This window comes from Sciurus vulgaris (assembly GCF_902686455.1).
Source record: "Sciurus vulgaris genome assembly, chromosome: 1".
Classification (NCBI taxonomy): domain Eukaryota; kingdom Metazoa; phylum Chordata; class Mammalia; order Rodentia; family Sciuridae; genus Sciurus; species Sciurus vulgaris.
In genome coordinates, this window is record NC_136461.1 from 168,810,388 (window position 1) to 168,833,678 (window position 23,291).

The 23,291-nt window shown below is 41.2% G+C and overlaps 2 protein-coding genes across 2 annotated transcripts in view; both read right to left on the reverse strand.

Moving 5' to 3' along the window:
- Positions 1 to 23,291, reverse strand: part of RAD54B (RAD54 homolog B) — a 744,820-nt gene that overhangs the window by 388,283 nt on the left and 333,246 nt on the right. The gene's annotated exons all lie outside the window — the stretch shown is intronic.
- Positions 1 to 23,291, reverse strand: part of CDH17 (cadherin 17) — a gene marked incomplete at its 3' end in the record, with an annotated part of 129,892 nt that overhangs the window by 16,522 nt on the left and 90,079 nt on the right. Inside the window, exons 11-15 of the mRNA XM_079116982.1 lie at positions 21,461 to 21,537; positions 19,312 to 19,503; positions 13,709 to 13,953; positions 9,493 to 9,623; positions 7,050 to 7,289 (exon numbers count right to left, since the gene is read on the reverse strand). Of these exons, the coding sequence (XP_078973108.1) occupies positions 7,050 to 7,289; positions 9,493 to 9,623; positions 13,709 to 13,953; positions 19,312 to 19,503; positions 21,461 to 21,537 (885 nt within the window). The remainder of the gene's footprint in view (positions 1 to 7,049; positions 7,290 to 9,492; positions 9,624 to 13,708; positions 13,954 to 19,311; positions 19,504 to 21,460; positions 21,538 to 23,291) is intronic.

Consider the following 23,291-nt stretch of genomic DNA (forward strand, 5'->3'; position numbering starts at 1 on the left):
TTAAGCTGTCACTATTGGCTGATGACATGATCCTATATTTAGAAGATCCAAAAAAAAAACTCCACTAGAAAACTTCTAGAACTAATAAATTAATTCAGCAAAGTAGGATATAAAATCAATGTGTAAATTTAATGCATTTCTATTCATAAATGATGAATCCTCTGAAAGAAAAATTAGGAAAACCACTCCATTCACAATAGCCTCAAAAAAAAAAAAAAAAACTTGGGAATTAATCTAACAAAAGGGGTGAAAGACCTCTACAATGAGAACTACAGAACACTAAAGAAAGAAATTGAACAAAATCTTAGACGATGGAAAGATCTCCCATGTTCTTGGATAGGAAGAATTAATATTGTCAAAATGGCCATATTACCAAAAGTGCTATACAGATTCAATGCAATTCCAATTAAAATCCCAATGATGTACCTTACAGAAATAGAGCAAGCAATCATGAAATTCATCTGGAAGAATAGGAAACTCAGAATAGCTAAAGCAATCCTTAGCAGAAAGAGTGAAGCAGGGGGTATTGCAATACGAGATCTTCAACTATACTACAAAGCAATAGTAACAAAAACGGCATGGTATTGGTACCAAAATAGACAGGTAGATCAATGGTACAGAAAGAGGACACGGACACAAACCCAAATAAATACAATTTTCTCATACTAGACAAAGGGGCCAAAAATATGCAATGGAGAAAAGATAGCCTCTTCAACAAATGGTGCTGGGAGAATTGGAAATCCATATGCAACAGAATGAAACTAGCCCATATCTCTCACCATGCACGAAAACTAAACTCAAAATGGATTAAGGACCTCGGAATCAGACCAGAGACCCTGCAGATTATAGAAGAAAAAGTAGGTCAGATCTTCAACATGTTGGCTTAGGACCAGACTTCCTTAACAGGACTCCCATAGCACAAGAAATAAAAGCAAGAATCAATAACTGGGATAGATTCAAACTAAAAAGCTTTCGCTCAGCAAGGGAAACTATCAGCAATGCGAAGAAAGAGCCTACAGAGTGGGAGAATATCTTTGCCAATCCTACTTCAGATAGAGCACTAATCTCCAGAATCTATAAAGAACTCAAAAAAACTCTACTCCAAGAATTCAAATAATCCAGTCGACAAATGGGCTAAGGAAATGAACAGACACTTCACAGAAGATCTACAAGAAATCAACAAACATATGGAAAAATGTTCAACATCTCTAGTAATAAGAGAAATGCAAATCAAAACCCACCCTGAGATTCCATCTCACCCCAATTAGAATGGCAATTATCAAGAATACGAGCAACAACAGGTGTTGGCGAGGATGTTGGGGAGAAAGGTACACTCATATATTGCTGGTGGGGCTGCAAGTTAGTGCAGCCACTCTGGAAAGCAGTGTGGAGATTCCTTAGTAAACTTGGAATGGACCCACCATTTGACCCAGCTATCCCCACTCCTTGGCCTATACCCAAAGGAATCTTAAAATCAGCATACTACAGAGATACAGCCACATCAATGTTTCTAGCTGCTCAATTCACAATAGCCAGACTGTGGAACAACCTAGATGCCCTCAATGATGAGTGGATAAAGAAACTGTGGTTATCTATTACAATGGAATATTACTCAGCCATAAAGAATGATAAAATTATGGCATTTGCAGGGCAAATGGATGAAATTGGAGAATATCATGCTAAGTGAGATAAGCCAATCTCAAAAGCCAAAGGACGAATTGATATCGCTAATAAGTGGAGAATGACACATAATGGGGGTAGGGAAGGGTTAGTGTTAGGGTTAGAGTTAGGGTTAGGGAGGGGGGCAAGTATGGAGGAAGGAAGCACTGTATAGAGGGAAAAGAGGGATGGGAGGGGTGGGGGGAAGGGAAAAAATAACAGAATGAATCAAACAACATTACTCTATGTAAATTTATGATTACACAAATGGTATGCTCTTACGCCATGTACAAACAGAGAAACAACATGTATCCCATTTGTTTACAATAAAATCAAAAAAAAAAAAAAGAAACTAAACCTATATCTCTCACCATGCATGAAACTAAACTCAAAATGGATTAAGGACCTCGGAATCAGACCAGAGACCCTGCAGATTATAGAAGAAAAAGTAGGTCCAGATCTTCAACATGTCGGCTTCGGACCAGACTTCCTCAACAGGACTCCCATAGCACAAGAAATAAAAGCAAGAATCAATAACTGGGATAGATTCAAACTAAAAAGCTTTCTCTCAGCAAGGGAAACTATCAGCAATGCAAAGAAAGAGCCTACAGAGAAAATCTTTGCCAATCATACTTTAGATAGAGCACTAATCTCCAGAATCTATGAAGAACTCAAAAAACTCTACACCAAGAATGCAAATAATCCAATTGACAAATGGGCTAAGGAAATGAACAGACACTTCACAGAAGATCTATAAGCAATCAACAAACATATGGGAAAATGTTCAACATCTCTAGTAATAAGAGAAATGCAAATCAAAACCACCCTGAGATTCCATCTCACCCCAATTAGAATGGCGATTATCAAGAACACAAGCAATAACAGGTGTTGATGAGGATGTGGGGAGAAAAGTACACTAATACATTGCTGATGGGGCTGCAAATTAGTGCAAGGAAAACAGTGTGGAGATTCCTTAGAAAACTTGGAATGGAACCACCATTTGACCCAGCTATCCCACTCCTTGGCCTATACCCAAAGGACTTAAAATCAGCATACTACTGAGATACAGCCACATCAATGTTCATAGCTGCTCAATTCACAATAGCCAGATTGTGGAACCAACCTAGATGTCCTTCAATTGATGAATGGATAAAGAAACTGTGGTCTATATATACAATGGAATATTACTTAGCCATAAAGAATGATAAAATTATGGCATTTGCAGGCAAATGGATGAAATTGGAGAATATCATGCTAAGTGAGATAAGTCAATCTCAAAAAAAACAAAGAAGGATCTTGCTGATAAGTAGATGCTGACACATAGTGGGGGGTGGGAGGGGTTAGTGTTAGGGTTAGGGAGGGTGGAAGAATGGAGGAAGGAACTACTGTATAGAGGGAAAAGAGGGGTGGGAGGAGTGGGGGGAAGGGAAAAAAACAGAATGAATCAAACAACCTTACCCTGTGTAAATTTATGATTACACAAATGGTATGCCTTTACGCCATGTACAAACAGAGAAACAACATGTATCCCATTTGTTTACAATAAAAAAAAAATGGCCATTCTACCAAAGGCGCTATACAGATTCAATGCAATTCCAATTAAAATCCCAATGACATTCCTCATAGAAATAGAGAAAGCAATCATGAACTTCATCTGGAAGAACAAGAGAACTTGAATAGCCAAAACAATCCCGAGTAGAAAAAGTGAAGCAGGGGGTATCACAATACCATATCTTAAACTATACTACAGAGCAATAGTAACAAAAACGGCATGGTATTGGCACCAAAATAGACAGGCAGACCAATGGTACAGAATAGAAGATACAGAGACAAAAACCACATAAATACAGTCACCTCATACTAGACAAAGGAGCCAAAAATATACAATGGAGAAAAGATAGCCTGTTCAACAAATGGTGCTGGCAAAACTGGAAATCGATATGCAGTAAAATGAAATTAAACCTCTAACTCTCACCCTGCACAAAACTCAACTCAGGATCAAGGACTTAGGAATTAGACCAGAGACCCTGCACCTAACAGAAGACAAAGTAGGCCTGAATCTCATCATGTTGGCTTAGGAGACCCTCAGCACGACTCTCAAAGCACAAGAAATCAAAGCTAGAATCAATAAATGGGATGAACTCAAACTAAAAAGTTTTCTCAGCAAAGGATAAAATCAAGAACATGAAGAGAGAGACTACAGAGTGGGAGAAAATCTTTTCCACATGCACTTCAGATAGAGATAATTGCTCCTAAATTTATAAAGAATTTACAAACCTTTATACCAAAAATACAAAGAACTCAATCAATAAATGGGCCAAGGAACTTGACAGACACTTTACAGAAGACATACAGGCAATTAATAAATATATGAAAAAGTGTTCAACATCTCTAGCAATTAGAGAAATGCAAATTAAAACAACTCTAAGATTTCATCTTACTCCAATTGGAATGGCTATTATCAAGTACGCAAACAATAACAGATGTTGGCATGAATGTGGGGAAAAAGGCACACTCATACATTGCTGGTGGAGTTGCAAATTGGTGCAGCCACTCTGGAAAGCAGTGTGGAGAATCCTCAAGAAAATTAGAATGGACCCACCTTTTAACTCAGTTATCCCATTCCTTGGTTTATACTCAAAGGACTTAAAATCAACATACTATAGTGATGCAGCCACATCAATGTTTATAGCAGTTCAGTTCACAATAGCTAGATTATGGAACCAACAGATGAATGAATAAAGAAACTGTGGTATAGATACACAATGGAATATTATTCAGTCATAAAGAAGAATAATACTATGGCATTTGCAGATAAATGGTTGGAATTGGAGAATATCATGCTAAGTGAAATAAGCCAATCCCAAACCAAAGGCCGAATGTTTTCCCTGATAAGTGGAAAACGATATATAATGTGGGGGGGGGGGGGGGAGAGAAGAATAGAGGAACTTTGGATTATGTAAAGGGAAATGAGAGGGAGGTGGGGTATGAAAAATTGTGGAATGAGACAGACATCATTACCCTATGTACACGTGTGATTACACAAATGGTATGAATCTACATTGTGCACAACCATGGAAATGAAATGATGTGCCCCATTTATGTACAATGAATCAAAATGTAGTCTGTAAAAAATTTAAAAATAAATAAAAAAAAGAAAAATATAGAATATCCCTCATGAATCTAGACACAAAAATTTTTTAAACCTTAACAAAATCCAACAATATATGAAAATATTTCATCACAAGTAAATTTTATCCCAGAAATAGATGGTTGGTTTCAGATTCCAAAGAGACCAATCAATATAAGTCATCAATTAACAGAATGAAGATAAAAGCAAATTAACCTATATAATCTATATATAGATTATATATAACCTATATAATCTCAATAGATGCAGAGAAAATACTTGAATTTTTTTTTACATCCATTCTTGATTTATAAGGGAAACACACACACACACACCTCAGTAAATTAGGAAAAGAAAGTATAACTCTCAATGTAATAAAGATCATCTATTAAAAACATACAGGTAACATAGTTGGTGGTGAAAGACTGAACTCTTTCTCCCTAAGAGCTGGAACAAGTGTTCCTGTTCTCAATATCTCTATTCAACATTGTCCCAGTGGCTCAGGAGGCTGAGGCAGAAGGATCATGATTTCAACGTCAGCCTCAACAGCTTAGCAAGGCCCTAAGCAACTTACAAGATCCATCTCAAAAGGGGCTAGAGATATGATTCAGTGTAAGCACCCCTGGGTTCAATTCCCAGTTTAAAAAACAAAAAAGGCACACAGTATAGATAGGAAGAAATAAAAGTGTCAATTCCAGACAATAAAACTCTAGGTAGAAAAATTATGAAACCTAAAAATAAGTCAGCAAGGTTATAGGGTATACGATCAATATCTAAAAATCAATTTATTCCTGTAGCCTAGACATATTTAGAAATATCAAAAATATAAAATTAGGGGAAATTTTTCAATAACTATACACTGAAATCTAAAACTTGCTAAGAGAAATTAATGGAGAACTAAATAATGTGGTGACTTATGCCTTATTCTGGAACTGGAAGACTCCCCAAAGTCCCATAGATTCAGTCCAGTCACAATCTCTACAGGCTTCTCTCGGTAGAAATGGACAAGCTACATTCTGAAATCCACAGAGAAATGAAAAACAGCTAGAAGAGATTAAGTAATTTTGAAAAAGGATGGTGGGAAAATGATTCTACCTAATCTCAATCTTATAGAACCATGATAAGCAAGATAGACACAGATCAATGAAACAAAAAGTTCTGAAACAGATTCATATTCATAGGCCCACTCAATTTTTGCCAAAGTTGCCAAGATAGTTCAGTATGTAAAGGGTACCGTTTTAAATGGTGTTAGAATAATCAGATAGCTCTAATAAAAACATACCTTGATCTTTACCACCTACCCTATATAAAAACAGATGAATTATACAGATGTACAAAAGCTAAAATTATAAAATTCAGGGGCAGAAAAGAGTAAAAAGTTTTAGTGACCTTGGATTGGGCAAAATTTCTTCAACTTTAAAACAATTATAAATTATACCAAAGAAATAAAAAATCATTTTTATAAAAGCTTTAAAATCTGTTAAAACACTGCTATAAGAAGAAAACACCATTTCCTGGAAGAATATATTTATGAAAGATATCTGTGCTGGAGAATGAAATGACATTATATAGAAATTATATTGTACTGTGTGCAGGTATAAATATGGAACAATGAATCCCACTGTTGTGTATAATTATAAGGCACCAATAAAAATATTTCTTAACAAATAGTAACCTCTAGAAGTAGAAAATGACTCACAATTTTAAATATCTAACAAAGCACATGCATCCACTATATATATATATATTTTTTTAAATGCCTACAATTCAACAATAGAAGCCAGATTTTTTTAATTAAAATAATATCTAACCATAAACTTCACCACCACCAGTTATATGGATGGCAAATCAGCTCACGAAAAGATGTTTCACTCATTAGGCATTAGGGGAATATAAATTAAAACCTTAAGATGCTACTATACACTCACTAGAATGGCTCAGATTAAATTGAGCACAGGAAGCATTAGGCAGAACTCTGGGTAACAGTCATACATTGATGGGAATGCAAAATGTTAATTTGGGACACAGTTTGACAATTTCTTAAAACCTTAACCATGTGCCTCTCATGACTTAGGCATCCCATTCCTTGGTATTTAACCAAAAAAAATGAAAGCACATGTCCCCACAAAATACTTGTTCCCCAGTGTTTCTTCCCAGAACATGGAAGCAACTCTGTTGAGTTCTGAAAACCCACCAAGGCAAATACAACTTCATTTCATCACCCGTCGGTGCTTTTCCTGATAGAGTTTTGACAACTCACCATTGATCTTGGAAACCTCCCAGTCGTTTTGTAAGGTTTCACTGCCAAGGGCGAATGTAAATTGGGGACCCCGAAATGACTGCTGGTCATCATCAGTGGCCTCAAAAATGACACTCCCAGGTGTAGAGAGGGGATGGCAGAGAAACAGGCCCGAGTAGTCTTTGGCTAGCCTGGGGGGGTTGTCATTCACATCTGTGAGGGTCAGGTGGAAATTCGACGTGGATCTCAAAGATGACCCGCCTAAGGAATTGAATAATTGAAATATGATATCAGCATGCTCATTTTCCTCTCAGAAACAAAGAATATTTTTTCTTTTAAAAAAAAAAAGCATTATGTCTACTGAGGTAGTAGAAAGAAGAGAAACTCTGAGAATCAAAAACTTGGTTTTACTACTGGTTAAAGATCTGTGCCAAATATGTCACATATTATTTTCAAAATAACTGTGCATTCACAGATGAGAAGACTGTGGCTCAGGAGTGGTGCAGCTTACCCAAGGTCACACAGCTAGTGAGTGGTAGAAAGGCTTCCAATACAGGAAGGAAGTCTCATGCCCACACCCTTCTTTGCTCCTTATCACCACCTTTGGCATAAAAATCCAGTTTTTCAAGCCTCAGTTCTTCAGCTGAGAAACATGTAGCTTTGTGAGAATCTCACATGTAAGTGAATATTCTAGAAAATAAGTAAAAGTCTGCACAAATATTTGCCAGACTTATAGAGATGAAAAACACGTTCCCTGCTGCATGACCAGTTGGTAGCTGAGTGACCTTGGGCCAGTTATATAATTTCTCAGTGCCATGGTCTTCTTGGCAATAAAACATAGTCAACTGTAAAACCTTCTGCATATGTCACGTGACAAGTAAGTTGTTAGGCTAAGTGCATGGGAAGGGTCTATCAGTGCAATGGAAACAGACTATATTTTTCCCCTGCCTTCAAACAAGTTTCCACAATTTCTGATTCTGCTTCAGTTCCAGTAAGCCCTGTTTTCTTGCTCCTTCTTTGATTCCAGTAAAGCCTGTTTTCTTGCTTCTCAACTGTCTTCTACACCCCTGACTGCTTTAAACCAGAGAAAAAATCCCCTGGTGTTCTTGAAGTCATTTTGTCTATTTACTTTGTTTCAGTGCCAACGACTGAAAATGGAACAGGGTTTGGACTGTGGTCTTGAATCCCGAGACATTATAAAATGTGAGAAGCCCTTCGGACACCGAAGTGAAGTGTTGATTCCCGGGGCATGATGTAGAGGAACGAGAGGCCTAAGGGCTCAGACCCCCAGAAACTTCCTGCTGGTTAACTGGGAGCTTTTAAATCAAGAGTTAAATGTATACAATGTGATCGTGGGAATGCGCTCAACTCGAGGCCAGCGACAGACAGGGCCCGTCCACAGCGCACATTCGTTCCGAAGTTGGCGCCCGGTTCTGCATTTCTGCCTGCTTCAGTTTACTAGACTGCTTTAATTTTTTTCTTAAAACCTTTTCACATACATGGATTGTTTTTATGATTCCCTTCTCTGTTCCCCATTCCAGCCTCCAATTTCAGGGCCTCACCTTTTAAAAATGTATTTATGGTCTAAAACTACATTAGTAGTAATTTGTTCAGTCTCATTTTTAGTAAGCCAAGTTGATGTATCTGCAATTTAATCACAGTGTCTGATCTGCATAATTCCTACTGTACATTGGCAAAATCCATTTAAATGCATAGAAGCTCCATGTTTTAATCACCAGCCTTATCACCCAGAAGCACATGATTCCTGTTAATTTTTAATTTGAAAAATCCCCCTAGAATTCAATGTGCAGGGCCAGTGGAAGACAAGTATCAACCACAAATGAATGAAATGTATGCAAAGATTATACAGGGATGGTTCAAACATTCCGAGCCTATCTGTACAATAGTCTTCTTTCAAAAGTTCACCCTGTTTCATCAAAACAGATACCCTGTCCCCGCTAAACCTACTGAACCAGAATTCCAAGGGTGGACTCCTGGATCTCTATTGACAATGTGCCTGGTAATTCTGATGCATATCAAAGCAGAGGAGATTCCATAAAACATATTCTGCTTCAAAAGACTGAGGCCCTGCAATGTAAGGCTTAAGGACACGTCAGCAGGCCACTGGTTTGACCTGGCTCTCAGGAGGAAACCCACGACTATTCCTTTGGAGGAGGCAGGGAAGGCCCAGGAGACCCATCAAGGGAACGGCATCCTTGATGCCTGACCAGCCTTCAGGGATAGCCCTGTTTTGGGGAAGCCTGCTCAGGGGCACAACTGGTTCTGCCTTTAATAAAACCAGAAAGCAGGGAGTGCTCCCCATACTTGGTCCCCTTCTAGGCCTTCCCCTTACCAGTTGTTCCAGCCTAGTGGTTTGACCTCAAGTTTCTCCCCACCCACCCCCCAGTTGTACTGCTCCCTCTCATTACTATTGGTGCATTTCCACCTGCTTTATTTTCCTTACCTACTTCAGTGGCCACGACTTGTACCCGATACACACTTTCTGCTTCCCTGTCCAGCGGAGCCACGCTAAAGATCTCACCAGTGCCGGGGTCAATTTTAAGCCAACCTCTTGTGTCGCCTGTCAGTGAGTAACTTCATAAAATAAGCAGAAGAGAAGCTGCATTACTTGGCATGAAAAAAAGTTGGCACATGGCGACACTTTATCTGCATTATATTACAACATGGAAAGAACCATTATCTCATTTTTCAGTTGCATATCACATTTTTTAATTTGTTCTTTTTAGATATACATGATGGTATAACTTATTCTAATTAGAATCCATTCTGTGGTTGCACATGAACTTACACGGGTCTTGCATCCATATATAAACATAGGAAAGCGATGTCTGATTCATTCTGTCTGTCTTCTTCCGTCCTCCTTCTCTTCCCCTCATCTCCTTTGTCTAATCCAATGAACTTCTATTCTTATTGGGCATATCACATCTTTAAAAGGATTTGCTCATCCTTGCAGAGTGGTGTTTGCTCATTAGGAAAGATACAGTCACAAATGTGGTAAAATAATTTAACCAGGGCTGGGGAGATAGCTCAGTTGGTAGAGTGCTCACCTTGCAAGCACAAAGCCCTGGGTTCGATCCCCAGCACCGCAAAAAAAAAAAAAAAAATTTATAGATGTTCCTGGCAATCAAAGAATTCAAAGCAAAGCAACCCAGAAGCATATTTTAAAATCTCTCATCAAACTGTACCCTATAAGGAAACTGGAGCCCCCAGTGATGGAGATACTGGGTGAAATGAGTAGATAACCAGACTGCTAGTGGCACTGTGACTCCCTCATTCAACAAACACCAGTTGAGAGCTTAATATCAGGCAGCAGACCAACAGGGGGTTTACGCCAGTGGAGGAGGCAGATGCCAAGAGCCAATTCCAATAAAATGTGGTAAATACGATGGAAGGGGCCCACTGGAATCTCAGGAAAATTTATGGCAATCTGAAAAGCCTTTTATGAAGATGTTAACACAGGCAAGAAAGGTGGTTCAAGCAGAATGGGGGGCACAAGCTAAGAGCAGAGAGTCCAAGAGAAAGCTTGTGTGTGAAGAGCACACCACAGCAGCGTTGGAATACACAGAGGAAGGAGCAGATGGAGAAAGATGAGCCCTCCTATGTGAAGACTGGCTGCGGGGCAGGCGGAGCGACCCTCCCATGGTGGCACGTGGAAGTGGAACCCAGCCATACTTGTGTTCTACATGGAACTCATTGGTAGAGGTTTGAAAGACGAATTTGAGAGACAAAACCTGAACTATGGAAGACCAATAGGTACAGCCCTTTGGAATGCAGCTCATCAAGCTATAGAGATGTCCAGATATTTAGACTAAATACTCTCACTCCTGGATCACTTACCTAAATACATAATAGAAGTTTAAAGATTACATACACACATATATTCAAAATATTTTCTATGATGAAAAACACTGAAAACAGCCTACATGTCCAGGAATAAAATGATCAAAATTATGCTTAAATTTTTCCCTTTTAAGTATATTGTATGTGCCAAGCACCATGTACATGGGTGCTAAACAAGAACTCTCTTTGTACTTGAATTACACCCTGAAAGAAGTGAGAATTTTTCTGAGGACTTGGAAAGAGGAGTCAGGTGATTTGGCTTGCTTTTTAAAAATTTTTTATGTGTTATTAGTTATACATGAAAGTAGGATATATTTTGACATTATTCATATGTGGAGTAAAACTTCTAATTCTTCTGGTTGTTCGTGAAGTAGCATTACACTGGGCATGTAATATATGCACACAAGGATATAGTAATATCCTATTCATTCTACTATCTTTCCTTTTCCATTCCCCCTCGCTTCCCTTCATTCTCCTTTGTCTAATCCAAAGTATTTCTATTCTTCCCCACTCCACCCTCTCATTATGAGTTCTCATCTGCATATCAGAGAAAACGGCCTTTGGTTTGGGGGGGATTAGCTTATTTCACTTAGCATAGTAGTCTCCAGATCCATTCATTTTTTCCAGCAAATGTCTTAAAGTTTTCATGACTGAATAATAATCCATTATGAGTATATAGCACATTTTCTTTATCAATTCATCTGTTGAAGGGCACTTAGGTTGGCTCCATAGTTTAACTATTGTGAATTGAGCTGCTATAAACAATGATGTGGCTGCATCCCTGTAGTATGCTGATTTTAAGTCCTCTGGGTATAAACCAACAATAAATGTTGACAAGGATGTAGGGGAAAAGGTACACTCATACATTTCTGGTGGGACTGCAAATGGGTGCAACCACTGTGGAAAGCAGTGTGGAGATTCCTCAGAAAACTTGGAATGACTTGCTTTTTTAAAAGAAGCTCACTGTGACTGCAGAGCAGTGAATTGACTTAGTAGTATAGGGCATGGTGGGGACAAAGATGGATCCACAGCTGAGAAGTTAGTGGGTTGTCCATATTGGAGGAGTGAGAAGCATTTAGATTCGGTTATATTTCAACAAAAAAATCTACAATATTTGCTGATGGATTCTAATGTGTGGAGCTGGAGAACTAAATTATCCAGGCCAAAAATGTAAGTCATCCTTAATTCTTTACTGACTTATTACTTGCATCTGAACTTATTGATCACTCCTGAGATACGCTTTTCATCTGTCTTCCAGGACCCTTCTCAGTCTCCCTTGCTGACCTCAGCTGCCTGACTCCAACTTCCTGGTATGTGCATGCTTTCCTTGATTGCTTTTGTCTTTTCCCCACTTACAAACTAAAATTTTTATTCACTCATTTTGAACTAATGATTTTCATGGCATTGTCATGAAGGAGGTAGAAGCATTTGTTAGACAATGGCTGTGTAACTTAGAAATTTTGCTCCCCATCATAATCTGTGACTCTGATATATAGTACCGTATCTACACTATACTATATGGTAGAATCTCACTGTTTCTTTTTCTCTCTCCAAAACTAGAGAAGTACAGAATAAAACAGCAGGTGCTAACTCTTCTCCTAGCTTTGATTTGAGTTTGTCCCCCATGGGTTCATGTGTTGGTAGTCAGTGTGGTGATGTTGGGAGGTGGGCCCTTTGGTTAGTGGGGCAAAATGGGAGGTCCTTGGGTCGATAAGGGATGTGCCCAATGGAACCCAATCTCTCCAGCTTCCTGTCAGGCAATATGATCTCTTCCCTTGCACACGCTCCTGCTGTTGTGACAATATCAGCCATGAGGCCCTCAGCAAAGCCCAGCCAATGCTGGTGCCATGTCCTTGAACCTTCCAAACCATAAAGTTAGCCTGTCTCAGGTATTTGGTTATGGTAATGAAAACTGGACTAATGTCATGGAGTATCCATGACAGATAATCCAAAAAGACCTTAAAACTTATTCTAAATGCTTAAAGGAGAGCTCAATGGAATAAAGATTGTCCTCAGAAGTTTAGAGAAACTTGGGAAATTGTCACTTGTAACTGTATGCATTAGTTAAGCCAGACCAGTGGCAAAACCAATATTTATTATGCCATAGACAATACAGGAAATGTTATACAATTGAAGCAAAAGATCTGAGTTCAAGACCTATCTATATGCTTAACTGTATGATATTAAAGACTGTGTACTATTTAGATAGGTATATATGCACATATCTTGAGCAAATGATCATTGCACATTTTTAAGGCAAATCCATATAGGTTCTACCACACTTTAAAAAATGATTAAGAATTGCTAAGATGGAAATATTAACACATTTTGTTTAGCCACTTCACCTTCTGAATTAGCCCTTCCATGGGTAGGGTGTGGTATGAGTCTTGCTGCCCTAGACCAGTTCCCTGGAAAGCCTAGGAATGTAAGTACCCTATATCCAGAAGATTCTCTTAACCCTCTATGGTGGCCTCATCTGTTTAGTTGGGCTTTTGCTTCTTTCTGTTTAGGACTGTAGCCCACCTTAGGGGCTGGAACCTCTTCCCAGCCCCCATGACTGACTCAGACACAGGACCTGGCTCTGACTCTGGGAGGTGAATTTCATACCTTCCACTCACCAGCCCTTGGCTAGAACCAAACCTGATGCTGCCTCCCACTTGTCTGAAGCATATGCCTGGCTGAGGCCACAGACCTGCCTCAGATATTGGCTGCGAGCTCAGGAGACAGCCCTGGAGCCAGCTTACCTTCCCCTCACTCCTCATCCCTCTGGCTGTGGTTGCCCCAGGCCGCAAGGTGTACCCAGCCCTGTTCCCCTGTACCTGATGGCCAGACCTTCAGGATCCCAGGCAGTCACATTGCCCACTTTAGTGCCAACAGCAACATCCTCTCTGACTTTTGCTTGGAATACATCCTGGGAAAATACGGGCGCTTCATTCACATCTGTTACAATAAGTTTGAACGAGGCAAAAGAACTTGCGTTGTACGTTACTCCAGACACAAGAGGCTCAGGATTTTCTGCTTTGAACACGATGCTGGAAAAAGCTGCTGTTTCAAAATCAAGAGGCTGTGGATTGGGGAGAAAACAGGGGTTATATTTTGTTCCTTAAAAGAGTCATTCCCTCTAAACCTTTCAACTCTCATACAGAGTAGTGGTCCTTCACTCTGGTGTCAGTTCCACCTCTCAGAATAGCCGAACCGTGAAAAAGTCCTTACTGCAGGACTTACCAGAGTTCTCAATATGCTGACATGCACTGTGACCCTCCTCAAATGCACTCAGCCCTGGGACACTTCATTCATTCAGCAGAGACTTATTTATTCTCTCAAGACAGTTCTCAGAGGACAGTTTGAAATATGAAGAAATCTTTCCAGGTGACTTCAGGACCCAAGTCCCCAAATAAAAGACTTTAAGTTCAGGGAGGGTGAGAGAGGAGAGCAGAGAAAACTAAACTATAGACGATTTGCTCTCTTGCCAGGACATGAAACTCAAGGATCCAGTTTCAGTTTAGTATGAAAAGGAACTTAACAGATAGGCTTACCAATGATAGAAATATTTTTTCTATAGTGCATATGTGATTTTTTTTTAAAGGGAGAGAATGGAGCTTTTATCAGATTCTCAAAAGTACCCCAAAGTATGAAGGGCATCATGCAAAGCCCAAAAAGTCTGTTTTGGATAATGGAAACTGCACTACCCTATTCACTTTTCCAGTTCTGGAGGAGCCAGGATTTCTTGGTGAACTGACCTTAAACCTTAGTTTATATCAGTTTCCTATCAATTGAACACAAATGGCAATATCTTTTCATGAAGAAAAAACTGAGGTCTGATGGCATTGGCACAGCTGCCCTTCCAGACATCTGAAGCTATTCTCCCCTCCACGAGGGCTTGGCTCAGTGCTATCCCTCCTCTCATGTCTTCCCTGACCCCCCTCTAACTGCACCTGGGTCATGTCCTCTGTAATCTCACAGCACCTAACCTGGATTCTAATTGTTTGGCTATTTTGGATCTTCACTAACTAATGGCTCCATGAGAGAAAGAATTCTATTTCTCCTCCCTTCCTACCTCGTCCCTGACACGCAGTACCCGTATGTAGTATGTCGGTCAGGAAATATAAAGGGAAGAAAGGCTTGGTCATTGAGGGTTCAGTGGAAAGAAGATTCCAGAGGACATCCCCATCCTCCAGAAACCCCTCTCCCTATGCACAACTAGTTTACAAGGGCAATGAGAAAATATCTTGTGAAAGAGGAAGAATTATGTAACTCATAGACATTTGAGACAGAATATAAGAAGCATTGACATTTGTTCAAATATATGATATAAAATTTTGTAAGCCAGTCGGGATATAAAAGAGGTTGTTCCTAGAGATAAGCACCTCCTCTCTACAAAGAATGGCCCCTTGATGGCCTCAAGATCACCACATGTGTCTGATGGGACTCTCGCTTAGACAGAGGCCCAAGAGCTCCCCATCTCACGGGACATTGACAGTGGTATCCAACTGAAACATAGGCCTGGTAGACCCAGCAGGAAGGCAGAAGCTCTCAGAAAGTCAAGAACAAAGGACAAAAATAGATGGGACTTGAACTTCATTAACTACCCTACCATGCAGGCTAAGGACACAGCTCTCTGTTTCTTGTAGGGGTACAGTCAAGTCCAGGCCTGGGCAGAGAGCAGAGCTGTTTGTATGCTCAGGCAGAGGAGGACTGTCCATCCTCACCACCAAATGGGTCCTGAGTCTTCTGCTTGGCTTTTCCATACCATCTGTATAGTCCAAGAGGCAAAGGGATAAAGAAATGAGAAAGAAAAGAATGTGCAAGACTGAGAGAAAACAGCTGGCAGAGAGGACTGTGACATCAAGTCAAGAAGCTGGGCCTTTATCCTCGATTGCCAAGGTCTCTAGGAGCAATTGCATGAGGACTGGCTTCAAACCAGGGAATGGAGCAGAGTCAGGTGACAGTGTCAGTGCACCTTACACACTTACAGAATGGAGGGACAAATGACAAAGGAGCAGCCCATCACTGGGTACTTCATCGGCTTTACTTCCACACCTAAACAATACCTAATCAAATCTGCCAGAGAAAGAATTACAAATGAAAGGTACTAAATTAGCAAATGATAATCAGCAAAGCTGAATCAGGACCAAGCCTCATCAAGCCACATGATGGCCCTTCCTGACAGGAGATGTGCGGGGATGAGCGCAAAGTCACATCAAGAGACCGTCACAGCCTCTCGGGATGCACCCTTCAGGTAAGCTGAAACTCCTGTTCCTGCCACAACCTGCCTGAGAGGTCAAACCAGTGATTTAGATTCAGCCTGGAGACAAGATACTGAGGGAGAAGAGCCCACGATGGGGACATTTAACATTTTCATCAAGCAGGGAGATGAGAAAGTGGGCATTTTAGATGATACTGGAACTGGTTAAAAACAGTCGCAAACCAAGAATTCAAAAGCACCAGACATAATGGAGCAGGGACAAAATTTGCATTTAAAAAAATGCAAATCAAAGCAAAACCCTGAGTTTCAAGGAAGGGGGGTGTCTCACAAGTGTCACGATGAGCCAGGCAGGGCTCAAAGAAATGGCCAACACCTGCTTAGCCCCAAAGCAATGAATTTCTGCAACTTGCTTAATCCAAAGAATCGCTTGGGGCTTTGTCAAAATTCCTGGTTTCCAGGCTTTCCCCTGGAGAAGCTGAAGCAGCAATCCCTGGTGTGCACCCTTCAACTCTTGAATCAGACAAGTTTGGTCCCTTTAGGTGAAAGGGGAAAGCACACCTGTCAACAGGTTCCTGCTCTACTCAGAATTAAGGTAATGTCAGACGTTCACAGTTGGCTACATGCCGGATGCTGTGTGAAAAGCTATGTATGTATGTTCACACTTCATTCACCAATACCCCAGTGAGAATGGTGAAACCATTTTATTGCATTTTATAGAATGGAAAACTTGAGGCCTGCAAGGTTACATCATTTGGTCAAGGTCACGGAGTTAGCAAGTAGCAACGCCAGGCCTTGCAGAAATCATATCCTGATTCCTGACCCAGAAACCCAGGGTCAAATTCCCAGCTCTGCCATCACAGGAAGCCTGACATCACATTGCTGTGAACTTGCACCCTTGTTTGTACAGTGGGACTTACTCCTGCTTCCCTCGGGGGCAGTGTGAGAAATACAGGGATCAAATCCTTCATGAAGCCAAATGACTAATGTTGTCAGGCGTGAGTTCCCCTGTGTAATTTCCTTGTAATTCCAACAAGTGAAATCTCCCCCAGGACTAGAGCTCTCTAGGGATGTGAGGGAAGATAGTGACCTGCCTACCCGTAATTTAGATAATGGAATTCTGCCTTGGATAGAATTATGATTAAGAAACCTAGCTGAGCACTGGGGACGTTTCAGTGACGCAGTGTTTGCCTAGCATGCGTGTCGGTAGCTCCTTGACAGCTTCATAAGGGCACAGGAATAAGACTAAGCCATACTTCAGAAACCGCATTATGAAGTCTGTACTTTAAAATACTTTGGCAGAAACAGTCGGAACACCTGTGTTAGTCAACTATTTTCTACATTCTGTTGACTGACATTTGGAGTCTCCTGATCTAGAATCCACACCTGAGGGTTGGTTGTTACTCAGCTTGGGAAACATCCTAATTTGAGGTCCACACTCCAGAGAGCGCTACCACAGTCCTCCAGCCAGCACCACCTCCATCAGCACCAGAAGGCTCGCTAATTAGTAAAGTGATCTTAAGAGATTTTCTTAGTGGTACTACTGCTATTAAAGATCCTTAGTCTGGCTGAGCATGGTGGCACATGCCTGTAATCCCAGCCACTCTTGAGGCTGAGGCAGGAGGGTCCCCTCAGCAACTCGGTGAGGTCCTAAGCAACTTAGTGAGGCCCTGACTCAAAATTAAAAAGGAAAAAGGACTGGGTTCAATCCCCAGTACCCAAAATAACCAAAAAATCACCTTAGTTTGGTTCCAAAGACAGCATCTCTTGGGTGGGACTGGGGAGTAGCCCAGTGGTAGGGCAAGTGCTTAGAATACACGAGGCCCTGGGTTCGATCCCTAGCACTACTGGAAACTAAAACAAAACAGCAACAGAACTTTCAGAGGCAGCGTCTCCCACCAGCAGGGGATAAGTCTCTGGCTGGCCCAGCAGCTGGTACCTGACAGTTCCAGGACTCTAAGTGCGTTCTCAAGGTCATCTTCCCATGCACACTCCGGTAACTCCTACTGCTTGAGTACTATTACTACAGTGTCCAAAGAGCAGAAAGCTTGGACTTTCAGGGCCCAAAGCATAGGTTGAATCATTGTGATTTGACTATTAATCGTATATGGGCAGATTTCAACTGTTCCTTCAGTTAAGCAATATTTATTGAACCTCTACCATGTGCCAGACAATATTCTAGACACTTGAAATACAAACCACACACAAAATAAGGATGTGTGGTCAGAGGCCTGCTCTACTGTAACGCACCAGCTCATGTCAAGGCTACGTAGGAGGCTGCCAAAGCGCTCACCTACCACTAATAATTGAGGTTATCAACTTCTCCCTAAAAGTGCCCATTCACCACCAGTGGCCAAATTAGCTTAGGTTGGTTCACAATAAGCCACCATAAAAAAATGTTGATATGGGAGTCGTTGAGATGGGCAGGTCCCTGTCTTCCTTAGATCACGAGAGAGCACCGGACCTGGGGAAGAATGGGAGAAAAGCTGCCCTTGTCCCGTACAAAAGAGCCACACCCCATGCTGCCTGAGTCCCCACTCGGACAGCACCTTCTCCTTTCCTTCTGAGGTTCTTTCTCCAAACAGACAGCTGCAAACAGAAGCAGTGGTTGTAATGGCGTCTTTTTAAAAATTGGCCTTTCCCAGAATGCTGGGCTTCCAGTGATCCAAACACAGACCTCTCCACAGCCAAAACCCAGCACCGCCCTTTGTCAGAGGAGGGACATTTGGCAACAATGTCACTGGAATTCTAAGACGCAGTCCCAGGCCTTGATTCAGCCCTAGCACTTCTTTCCCTTTGCTTTGATTCATTTTCTGTGAAATTATTTTATTCGGTCTTTATTATTAGCCTCTACTTCCAGCTTTCCTTTATTGTGGCTCAAAACTGTCCTCCAGAACCTTCCTTTACAGCCTCCATCCCACTACACTACAGTCCTCCAGGCGTCAGTCACTCTTGCAGATTCTCTATTTCTGTACCTCTGGCCCTTTTTAACGGCAGGTGTTCTCTCTCTCCCTGAGGAAGGCATTAAGTATACTGGATGACATTGAGAGCTACTGACAAACAAGTCATCTAGCAAACCCATCACGCAGACTAAGGAGGCCAGGAGTTGACCATCATGCCTGAGAGGTCACTGAAAATGTGTCCCCTTTGCTGGTATATCTTCATACAATCTTAAGTAAATTAATCCACAAAAATTAAATGCATTAAATGGCTATTTACCTTTTTGATTGTGACATATCCCCTATTGGTGTGGTGATCTGTGTCAACTCCCAGTCTTCCTTCATTGTCTCCTTGTATAATCCGATACAGGATTTTAGAACTTCCTGTAAATGGCTCGTCATCATCAGTGGCTTGAATGGTTAAGATGATGGTCCCAACCGCTGTGTCTTCAGGGAGAGTCAGGTTTCCATACTACAGAGGAAACAGAAGGAAATGAGAATGTCCTTTGCCATCAAGTATTAAGGGTCCAAGGGCAAACTTGTCCCTGATTTCAGAATGAACACAAGTCATAGTTTGCACTGATATTTACCCAGCATGTTTTCGTATTGATGAATATGTTGTGGTTGATTTTAACATCAGTCATGCTCATGAACCAGTATCCAGGATACAGAGAAGTACAACATTTCAGAGATCTCCTGGTAGGATTCCAAAACAGATTCCCACTCTGACATCTACTGTGTTTAATGATCATATTATTTTAACGGCAATAACAATAATAAAAATAGCTACAATATATTGAGTACCTACAACGTGACAGGCACTTTTCATATTATTTTTGATTTTACTAATATTTAATAAATTGTTTATTTCATACATTTTAATTATTTAATGTATTTCATACATTATTTCAATTAATTCTTAACCAAAGAATAGAGCTTAAGAGCTTGAACTTGGGAGTCCAAGAACTGCGTAAACTTGCCATTTGTTAGTTGAATGGCTGGAAGCAAGGTACGTCCCTTGACTGTCAGTTTGATCATCTGTTTAATGGAGACAGTAATAGAACCTACTTCAGGCTTGCTGTGGGGATTAATAAAGATAATGCATGTAAAGCCCCTGAATATCTGGTACCTAGTGCTCAATAAACATAAGCAACATAGCTATGTTCTCTCCATTTGACAGAGGAGCAAAGGCATGGACGGGTTAAACCCACCCCGGATCACACAACCAGTGAGTCACAGAATCAGGATCCAAACCCATGTGTGTCCAACCCCAAAGCCAGTGCTGTTAGTCACTGGCCTAAACCATTCCCTACTCCCTGAAAATCCCCCAGTCATCTCTCCTAGCGTCATGAGCTTAAAGATGCACCTGGGAGGACCCAGGAAAGGGTCACTGCAATGAAGGAAGCATATTCCCCACCATAGCCAGCTCTGCATTTCTAAGCTTTTGAGACATCCACAGCAGGATTTTTACCTCAATCTAAAAACTGCTGTCTAGATGAAATGCAGGGGAATCACCATATTGGGAAAGGAAAAAGATGCTGAAGTAATGGAGGCTGAGAAGAAACAGGTTCTTTATTTCATACTTGCTTAACCTCATGCCTGTTAGACAAGACACGTTCAGTCACACCTCTTACCATTCCAATCCCCATCATAAATCAATCCCCTTCTTTGTCACAGCCTTGTCCCTGTTTTGATTTATGAACATCATGAGAGGCCTCTGGGCCTCCTCATAACTGACTTCAAACATGACATAATAATCTAGTCAAATGGGCTTCTCTATCCTTCAAAATATACAGACATTCCTTTCAAAGGAAGCAGTGGGAAAGCGGTCACCAAATCTCACACCTGTACTAATGACAAAAAACAGTAATTTGCATTTTTCTCAATGTTCTATATTGGTCTTTTCTCTTGTATGCCCAATTCTTCTAACTCTTGCAAATATCTTGAGCACATTTTTTTTTTTTCTTCCATTTAAGCCAGGGATTTAATTCATCTTTTACTCGAATACTGCAGAATGAGTTAAGTCACTGGTATTCCAAGTACTAAATTTTTGATTCAAAATGCTTGGTTGAGAACTATCAATCTACTAATTGTCCAGTATACACACACAAAATCTATAACAACTGCAAACAACCATTCAGCTCCTTTCAATTTGACAAAGATTGTGGTTGTAGCTTTTAAGCAGCCCTTAGAATAAATGAGCTGTTGGCAGGAGTTTATAAACATTCATTCCCAGATCCTATAACAATGAATGTTATTGTTCCCTGAAGATTTCCACTGAAGATGGTGTCTGTGTTTATGACTGGTTCATTGACAAGGCTACCTGTCATGGCTGGTATTTTCCTTAACTGTTTGTGTTTCCGTCCCAGAAGTCAGGATTAAGTAATGTGAACCAAGTAGAGAAAAAACAAATGGCGACAGCTACTCACATCTGACTTTTCAAAGATGGGAATCTGATCATTGATATCAATGACATTGATTTGCACAAAACAGAGGGTCTTGAAATCTGAAAAATAATCATGTCACAGAAATTTTCACTGCAAATTGTGCGTTAAAATCACATGAATTAAAACCTGTAAGGAGAAAATTGGCCAGACAATGACAACCATAGGCACAGTTTCACAACTGACATGCAATTATGTGGAAAAAGGATGCTCTGCTCCCCACCTGCACCCATAGGTAGATCACCGAGGGGGAGGTGTGAGCCCCAGAAAGACCGGACAAAAGTTTCCGTGGGCTTTCCATTGCCCTCCACCTGCTTCCACCCTGGGGAAGGTTTGCCCCTGAGGAGGGTGGTTCCTGTTGGAGAGAGCAACTTTCCTCTTCTGATTAGTGAAATATATGCAGTCTTCAAAATTCTGTGCAAAACGACCATTCCAGAAAGCCTTCCCTGAGGTATCCCAGGAGCTATCTTTCCTTCTTGGGACAGTTCTTCCCCACATCAGCTCTATCCTCTGGGGTGGGTAGGTTCAAGGGCACTGACTCTCTCCCCTCCAAGTCAGGGAGAAAGTCAATTATCCAAAGGAAGCGAAGAGGTAGTTTGTGGAACCCTGAGGAAATGGTACAGGCTTTAAGGGGTTGCTCTAACATTCCAAAGACCTAATCAGACAGCAGGTTGATCCTAGATCCAAAATCATCATGGAGTGAAGGTAGGGATGGGATTCCTGAGGAGAGAGCCAGAGTGACAAGAAAAATGGCAGGTTCTTTGTTGGGGCTGCAGCCCAGCACCCTGTACTGTATAATGGTTAAGACCTGGCTCTGGATCCCACTTATCAGACGTGTGGATGTGGGCGGGCACCCAGTGTCTCTGTGACTCCGCTTATCTACCTACCCAAGGTGGAGGAGCACAGAACCGAAGTTCTCATCCCAATACCGATTCTTAGTGATGTCCCTGCACCAGGCACATGTGAAGCGTCTAATCTGCTGTATCCACTTCATCCTCACACTAACTTCAGGATGTAGTCACTGTGATCACTCCCATTTAAAAACTGAGGACACCAAGGGATAGAGAAATCAGGAAACCCGCCCAAGGCCACTAGTGGTGGGGCCCCGATTCAAACCCACATGCTGTTTTTGTCCTCTTCGCCACTGCCTGCTCTGTGCCACCAGGGCTGACCTTATCAACAGCATGAGTGGGCGTCACTGCCCTGTGGGTAACAGTTGGGTTCTGCCAATGGGAGGCTCCACAGGACTGAGGGAAAGGCAGGAGGCAAGTGACTGAGGTGTCCCTCTTTCCCAGCTACCAACACAAGTCTTGCTCCCTTGGGGAGAGCTTCCTCCCCTCATCCTTTCAGGCTTCAGAGCTCCTTCTCTGCTTTATACCTCCAACTGGTTTCCCTTAGCCCTGCCCACGACCTTTACAAATAATCCTTCTTTAAATTTTTTTGTTACTCCTTTTGAGAAGGCCATCCATTTCCTGCTGGGATCCCGACTACTCTATGCAGCTTGTGCTTCATGAACGGAACATGTGCCAGGTGTGCTCTAATAATAATCTAAATATAAGCAGACTGATATCAATTAAAGGGGGGGCCAGGCCTCTGAACCTTTGCAGGTCCTGAACTTGCTGGCCGACTGACTTGGCAAAACCTTTCTTTGGGCCAGCAGTGGGTCTCCCTGGCTTAATGGCCCTCATGGATTAATGTAAAACTATGTTAATTATAGCCTAGTCTAATTATCTATAGTACATAATTGAGCATTAATTCCATCAATACACACATATATATTTTATAATCTGGTCCATGTTTTCTCTAGATGTACTCA